General features: G+C 41.8%; 1 protein-coding gene across 2 annotated transcripts in view; it reads left to right on the forward strand.

The window, feature by feature from the left end:
- Positions 1–8,322, forward strand: part of LOC145489242 (uncharacterized) — a 38,467-nt gene that overhangs the window by 29,474 nt on the left and 671 nt on the right. For both annotated transcript variants that reach the window (XM_081468191.1, XM_081468192.1), the window contains 10 exons: positions 193–309; positions 424–543; positions 1,228–1,605; positions 1,935–2,045; positions 3,254–3,370; positions 4,052–4,432; positions 5,099–5,526; positions 6,315–6,477; positions 7,074–7,498; positions 8,114–8,285. In XM_081468191.1, the coding sequence (XP_081324317.1) occupies positions 193–309; positions 424–543; positions 1,228–1,605; positions 1,935–2,045; positions 3,254–3,370; positions 4,052–4,432; positions 5,099–5,526; positions 6,315–6,477; positions 7,074–7,498; positions 8,114–8,281 (2,408 nt within the window). In that variant the 3' untranslated portion in view covers positions 8,282–8,285. The remainder of the gene's footprint in view (positions 1–192; positions 310–423; positions 544–1,227; positions 1,606–1,934; positions 2,046–3,253; positions 3,371–4,051; positions 4,433–5,098; positions 5,527–6,314; positions 6,478–7,073; positions 7,499–8,113; positions 8,286–8,322) is intronic.

The following is an 8,322-nucleotide window of genomic DNA, read 5'->3' on the forward strand; positions in this document are numbered from 1 at the left end:
TGTAAGTAACTAAACGAAGCTGAGTTTAAGGGTTTGCAGCGTCTTTTTGTTTTGAATCGATACTTTCTAAGCTCTGGCTACTTTTTACTTTCTTGTCTACTTGCACATGCACAGTGTAGTCACTATGTAGGGAGATTATAAAGCTTTATTGAGTAACTAAAAGGGATTTTTTTTCCCCTTATTTCAATTTAGATGTGAACGAGTGTACTGTGTACAAGCCTTGCAAGAACGGAGGAACCTGTGTTAATACTGTCGGTGGTTATACCTGTAAATGTCCCGCGAACTACAAAGGAAAGAACTGTGACGAAGGTCAGTTTCAATGATGTTACCCCTTTGTTACAGTTTTCTCGCCGTTAGCATGCTGTTAATAATTATGCAGCCAGCGTCAGTAATTCTGAAAGAGTTTATTTCGTTGTTTTGCAGATGTCGATGAATGTGCAGTAAGTAGTCCTTGTCAAAATGGCGGGAAATGCCAGAATACAAGAGGGGGATATCAATGCACCTGCGTTGGGCGATGGTTCAGTGGAAAGAATTGTGATCAAGGTACGATATTAAGATATCTAGCACCATTTCCAAACGATTTAACCATACACTTGTATCACTTCGTAAAATATAATGACTCCAAGGCAGTCGTGAAGAGACTGCCCTTATAAACCCAAGCACTGAATTCACATGTATTAGCTCCATAAACGAGGCTTGAATTCTCTGTTGTTACGGAATTGTCTAATTTCATTGAACTTTAGGGAAATTATCCCCTTGGGAAAAAAGTCGTTTTGTTAAAAGGTGCGTGCACATGCTTTTCTATGCTTTCGTCTACATACGCGAGGAGAATCTATGACTCGCAATGTCCGATTTTTAGACTATTTTGATGTTTGTGAATTCTCTTTAAATGGATCGATTCGTCAAAAGAATATATTTTCTGTAGCTGTGGAATTTCACTTTTGCTCAGAACAATATTTGCTTTATTGCATATGATTAAGAGTTACAATTACTCCATAAAACACATTCTTACTTCGGGTCCGTTCCTTTATTTACAATAAGAGTAGACAGTATGTGTGGAACAGTTTATACTTGTCTTTAAACCTTTCAAAATATGTTCTTCACCAACGATACAACTCAGTTGAAATTTGTTCATGGTGTCATAACAGTAATGAAAATCCCTTCAAGTCTGAATGATTTTTTTTTTCTTGCTCTCATTATTTTTTATTTTCATTTTGGTTTCAACAGCACCAGCTGAATGTTCCAGCTACTCCAAACTTAGCGAAGCCAATCGTGCGTCAGGTACGCACAGAGGAAACGCCCTCAAATGTGACCGCAACGATCTTGCCGTTGGGTGGTACCGCTTCACAGATGCTGCTGGAACCAGAATGCCTACCTCCCCAGTGGCGATACATCATTGTGGAACCCATGCACCGGGCTGGATGAATGGTCAACATCCTACTAAAGATGATGGAGCTGTCAAGCGAATGGTTTGCTTCAACTGGAACAACAACGTTTGTCTCTGGAACATAGAAATCAGTGTCCGGAACTGTGGGGCATTCTTCGTCTATCGGTTGCCGAGGACCCCTAACTGTTGGCTCCGTTACTGTGGAAACCAAGGCCACAGTACGTATTCAAAGTTTTGTCTTTTGTCTTTCGGTGTACACTCCTATTTCCATGTTGGTGTAACATGACGTCTTCTTAAAGTGTTTGAGTGGATCAGGTAACAGCTCTCGCAAGGACTCACATGAATGGCTAGGTATCCTTTGTTCCAAAACAATAACAGCTGCTGCACAAGACAACAAGAAGAATTATAAGCTTACGAGTGTTGTCCGGTTTGAGATGCTGTGTAATGGTGTAACTACTATGTCGCATTTGGAACTATGTCACTCTTTCGCGATGTGGTAATTGGTCTTTGGAACGTAGGAAGCTCAAAATTATGTTTGGTTCAACAGACAGATGCAAGGCCCAGAATCCTTGTAAGAACGGTGGAACGTGCAAACCAGTCGGCGACGACTATCAATGCGCATGTCCAGCCTGGTACAAAGGAAGACACTGTGAACAAGGTAGCCCTTAGCACTGAGTGTTGTTTTTACTGTTTGGATCGTTGATAAATGATTGGAAGTCCAATCTTCGAGATTTGACTTTTAGAATATATTTGTTCCTGGCGTAATCTTTATCGGACGCGAAGTGTCCTCAAATGCGTTGGACTCAAGATCGACAGTTCGTGTTTGTTGTGTTGAGTTCTCAGCTGAGCTGCTTTAGTCTCATAGTGCTTCTCAACCCCAATCACCAGCAGTATAAATGACTGTCGTATAGAGTTGTTGACTGACCTGCCAAAACGCTGGAAGGTATTTGTAGTGGACTAGCATCCCATCCAGGGGTTTCGTGAAGAAATGGTTTCCTCTTTCCATTGACGTAGTTTTCTGTTAGTAAATTGAACTTACTTTTCAGCGATCCTGCCAAAATCCAGCTATTGAGCTGTAAAACTGAAAACTAAGATTAATTTAATGAATAAGCAAGTTACGGAAATAAAAATAATAAAAATGGTTTGGTGCCGAGACAGTCTACATTCTAGGCTTTTTGTTGCTGTTTTGCTATTTTTCTAACCCTCGGCCCTGATTATTCCTGACTACTCGTAACGTAAACTACTGCTTATAAGCCCTGGGCTACCACAACTTCGCGAGGGCTTTTAAGTGGACTTATAAACGGAGGGGCTCATATCCGAGGGGGCTTATAACCGAGGAGGCTTGTAACCGTAATAAAAAGCACCGTTTCGAAACGAACTACAGCTGCGCTTGTTGATCGAAATAGGTTTTTTTGATTTACTGCCAATTAAGTTTTAAAACATAATAAAACGAATTCGAAACAAGGAAAGCTAGAGGGGAGGTTATACTCGGGGAGGCTTATATCCGGGGGGGCTTATAACCGGATGTATTTTTTGGTTTACATGAAGATTGGCGTATAACCGGGGGGGGGGCTTATAAGTGGCGGTTTAAGGTAGTTGTTAGCCCTTATCCCAGCGGGAAGCACCTGAATTTTTTCGTCAATTTGATCGACACCAAAGGGCCTTGTAAAACAAGGATCGAGATCATTTTTAACTTTTTAAATCCATTTAAATCGACGCTATGATTTTCTTCTTGTGTTGATGATGTGATATATAGCATTAAGGGAGAAATATTTTCCAATTTGGAGAAAAGGCTAATGTTAGGACTGGCGTAAAGGGTAGCGCGACAATATACACTGATGTTCAATGAATTGACTTGATTTCCAGACGTGGATGAATGTGCAACGCTGAAACCCTGCAAGAATGGAGCAAGATGTCAAAACACCAGAGGAGGATACACTTGCGCTTGTGCTGAAAGATTCAGTGGCAAAAACTGCGATCAGAGTACGTGATCTTATGGTTCGATTGAACATTACTAATCTCAGTAATCTTAATATGGGATTTCACCAAAAACTGTGCTAAATATTAGCTGTGTCATATGCTTGTGTTTGAGGCTCGGATGCTCAACGGTTTCTGCGTTGAAGTGGAAGGCACACTATCGTGAGCATGATTTTTGAAAGACGAATGACAATTTCATATCATTAGAAACGTAACGGAATAATGAAAAATCTAATGGATTGATGAAAAGGTCGGTCCGACCTTTTTCCAATTCCGCCTTTGTTTTCTGGGAACATCTCTTAGCACCTATTATAATTTGCTCTCGCTTCTGTAATTCACGTAAAACCTTTATCTTGCTGTCATTGGCCCAATTCGCGTGTGAACGAAGGTACTTAGTCAATTTTAGCAACGTTGTAGTCAAATATACAACAAAAGTCACGTGTTAGTGTCGAATAGTGCCTAAGGATTGAATTTTTTCAACGGTAGTTAAAAGAAGCATGGTCGTTTTGGGAGCGATACTGTTATAAGGGTCTGCCAGAAGCTCTAAAACTCTGATAGAAGTGGGGCAATTAAAACAGTTTTTTTACAGTCATGGCCTTGAAAACAACCTTAAATGTTCTCAGTGCCCGGCAGTTGATATGTTTTTGTCGTTTTCCGGTCTTATTTTGATTAAACTCTTTTTGCCAGTGTACGTTCCTCCTGAATGCAAAAATCCTGTGGTAATCACTGATGGAAGTCGCTCCAAACATGCGACTGGACCTGTGCATTGCGACCAGAGGGAACTCTCGACGGTTGGAAAGTGGCATCGATTCATGGGCGCGGCAGGTAATTCAATGCCCACTTCATGCGTTCCGAAAAATCGCTGTGGTACGCATGCTCCTGGCTGGCTTACAGGGGGACACCCCACCGAGGAGCAGGGAGTTGTGTCGAGAAAAGTTTGTTTCCACTGGAGAAGGAACTGCTGTCAGTGGAGTGCCAACATCAAAGTCAGAAACTGTGGAGAATATTACGTCTATCAATTACCCAAGACTCCCGTGTGTTATCTTCGCTACTGCGCCGAGAAAACAGGTAAATGTCTTTTAGATTGCTGAAAATATCGAAAGAAGAGGTCGTTTAAAAGGTTAACTACTTTATACGCTCACGTGGCCAGCAGCAATGCAAATGGAGTATTAAGGGATTAGTGTGGGACACCGACATGGCCGCCGTTTCATTGTTTTGGGACACCAAGGTGTCTTCCGTGACGTCACGTGAAAACACCCTGCTAAAATTATGTGATGGTATAGTTGCGAGTCATGGCCGGGGGGGGGGGGGGGTAATAGATCAGATTTGTATTCTCGGTATCGGGCTGGGGCTAGGCTGATGCGGGGAGTCTTTTCAAATGGAAATGACATTAACCTCTTTTTAATGATATTTCCCCACATGAGCCTCTTTTACAAGCTGGTTCCAGTCCAATGTCGAGAATACCGATACGGCCTATCGTATTGTGTTCTTGGGTAAGACATTTTACCCTCAAAGTGCCTTTCTTTACTATGAGGTCAAGAAAATAGCTGGCGACGAATTTAATGCCATTGGTAACGAAGGGATTGACTAACATCCCATCCATAGATAGAAAAGCTCTCAGTTACTTAAACTGACGTAACTCCAGTGGAATGGGACACCTTGGAACGATGCAAAATAAATATGTTGTAACAAAGAAAGAGGATATTTGATTACGGTGATTTTACCTTACAACAGCTCCTGGGCCTCCCTCGTCCTGCAAGCGAGCAATGGACATCGCTGTCATCATGGATCGCTCTGGCTCGGTCGGCAGAGATAATTTTGAAAAGGCCAAGCAATTCGTCATATCCCTGGTGCACAAATTACAGATCTCTTCCCACGGCACCCGCATCGGTATCATCCCCTACCACTCCGACGCCCAGGTGGCGGTTAAATTCGCTGATGTCGCCTACCAGACACCCGATGCCATGACCAGGCTGATCAGGGGCATCCCCTACACTTCCGGTATGACGCGTACTGACGTAGCAATTGAATTAGCCAATAATCAGCTGTTTACCAAAGCGGGTGGACTTCGCAGCGACAAACCGAACGTGCTCATTGTGATGACCGACGGACATACGAACGCCGGAAGTAAGCCGTACAAAACGGTTCTTGCTCCTCTGAAGGTAGGCCGCGTGTTTAGCCATTCCATTTCTGTCACTGTCGTCTTCGGATGTTCTTCTGGGATCTTGAAAGATCTGCGGCAGTGTTCACAGCAATCTAAACAAAATTATCCGGAAATTTTTCGCAAGCATTCGGGAATCATGGTTTTCGGGCATCTTCAGCAATTTTCTGGAAACAGTCGGAAATTCTACAACAATGGACAAATTGTATTGAAAAATGCCAACAACATGGAATCATAACCCTATTACCTACAGAACAAGTTTCAGCACCCCTATTCTCCCTTTCAATTTTGGAAAATGGTAAATTGTCAACATTGCACAGACCTGGAAAGGCGCAAAATGCGTCTAGAATGAATTTTCCAACCCTTGTGACCCTTGTAAGAGCTTCCATATGGTTACACTGCCTTTAACTTCGACCTAGCATTGCAAGCTGTAGCGTTTAATTTGCGTCAGAGCCAAAACCTTTTTGACGTGAATTGAAGTCGTACCATGAGTCGTTTAGAACTGGTAAAAGGAAATTTGTGTTTTAGAAAGTCAAAAATATGACTTTCGTTTCCTCGTAACTGCCTTATTTAGGGTACAGGAAAACTAAACAAAAGTTATGCTGGTTATATCAGAAGCAACAACAACAATCCTTTATTTACACACGATTTAGTTTAAGGCAATAGGTTCGCTTGTGTGATCGTGTTTACACACACACACACAAAACAGAAATATGTTCAATAATAAGATGATAATTCTACAATTCCATCAAATGAAGTGATTAATGACCTCCTCAATTCATTGCACAGAGCAAGCAAGTCAGGATGATAGCAGTAGGCGTGGGATCAGGGATTGATGCTGACGAATTGGAAGAGATCGCTGATGGGAAACGTGAAAATGTCGTTCACGTTGATAAATTTGACGACCTTGTCAACAACGAAAACAATGTATTGTTTGCATCTTGCGAACCAGGTAAGAGGAGAATTAAATAACGGAAATTTGCAAATTACCTTAATTTTCTTGGTAAACTAGTAACAGAAATACAGGAACGTTTATGGGCGCTGTAAGCCAAAGTGGAAGAGTACATATGCAGTAAACGAACGAGTGATGCAAATGTTTGCAGTGAGTGATTCCTGTGGGAACTAACTCAGTCGTTAAAGAGAATCTTGGCTAGGCAGTCTTGTTCAAATAAATAAAAAAGTGATTCTAATCGTTTATAATTCATATGCCGGATGAATATGTTCAGTTCCAACGCGAAATCTTCTGTAGACTCCATATTGAGATCTCTAACCGCCCAATGACGTCATAAATTTCCACTTACAGCGATATCAACCTAAAACCCCAGAATCAGTTTAAAAGAAACATTAGGTATACTTTGGAAGTTTAAGAAAACTGCGTTTCAGGCAAGATTCCCTTTAAAGTAAGTTGGGAATAACACTTGGGTAATGCTCCTTTAGTGAAGCTCTAATCACGTAAGACGACATGAAAGAGTCGTTAAGAGAACAAGGCAGTATATCAAGTTAAGGAATTGAAACTGGAACTTTGGAAATGTCTTTTCGTTTCAACAGACTCCCCTGCTCCACCTTGTCAACACGCTATGGACGTGGGCATCATTATGGACCGCTCCGGATCTGTTGGTTCTGCAAACTTTCTAAAGTCCAAAAACTTTGTTCGCACCCTAGTCCACCGACTCCAGATCTCTTCTCATGGAACGCGTGTTGGAATCATCGCGTACCAGTCGAGCGCACACTTGGCTGTCAAATTCAGCGACGTGCATGCGCAGACTCCATCCGCGATGAGCGGAATCATTGACAAGATTTCGTACACCGGAGGAGGAACGCGCACGGACATCGCCCTCGAGATGGCCAACTCTGGACTGTTCAGTTCAGGTGGTGGAGACCGCGGAGATAAACCGAACGTGCTTGTTGTAATCTCGGACGGAAAGACGAACCGTGGAAGCAAAGCTTACAGCACCGTTTTAAGACCACTTATTGTAAGTATGCTATTTTTTATTCTATATTTTGCTCAATTAAAAGAGCTACCTCAAGACTGGCGCGTCATGGAGTGTGTACCCTATAAGTGTATTTTCAAGTTTGTCCTTTTCAATCCGTCTTTATCTCCCCAGTCTTAACAGTTGTTGTTCCTGTTTTGTTAATGATAACCCTTATGGAGGTTTTTTTTTTTTTTCGACTAACAGTTGTGTAAGGTTTTCTTTGATCTGCAAGCAATTATAGACATAGCAAATATGGCTTAGCTCTCACGAGGGCCCTACCTCCCGCGGGTTCGGGGGATAAAGGGAAAAAGATCATTTATATCAAGGGAACAAGGGTTATATTTTTTTGGATCAATATGAGAAAACAAGGGATCCTTTTAGCAGTCAGCGTCTCGACATAAAGTCAGGGCCTAAGGCATGACGCGAATGAAACACCACGTACACATCCTTTGTCTGTTAATTAAACTTTCTTTCTTTGTTCCTTTGTCCAAACGTGAAGGGCGGTTTTTATATAGAGCGTAGCTGTTAAAATTTCATCTGAAAATTGATTGCGTTTTGTAAATGTTTTCGGCATAAACCAATTGTCATCATGTATCTTTTTTATTAATTTTCCAGGGCAAAAAGGTCAAGCTGATTGCCGTTGGAGTTGGTTCTGGCATCGATTATAGCGAACTTAAAGAAATTGCTAATGGCAAAAGAGCAAATGTGATCCATGTTGACAAGTTCGAGGACCTCTTTGTAAGACTGAACAATGTACTGCGAGCTTCATGTGAACTTCAATAAGAATGTAAGTTGCACAAAAATAATTCTTCGAAGCGACTTAA

Source organism: Orbicella franksi, chromosome 6, assembly GCF_964199315.1.
Source record: "Orbicella franksi chromosome 6, jaOrbFran1.1, whole genome shotgun sequence".
Classification (NCBI taxonomy): Eukaryota; Metazoa; Cnidaria; class Anthozoa; order Scleractinia; family Merulinidae; genus Orbicella; species Orbicella franksi.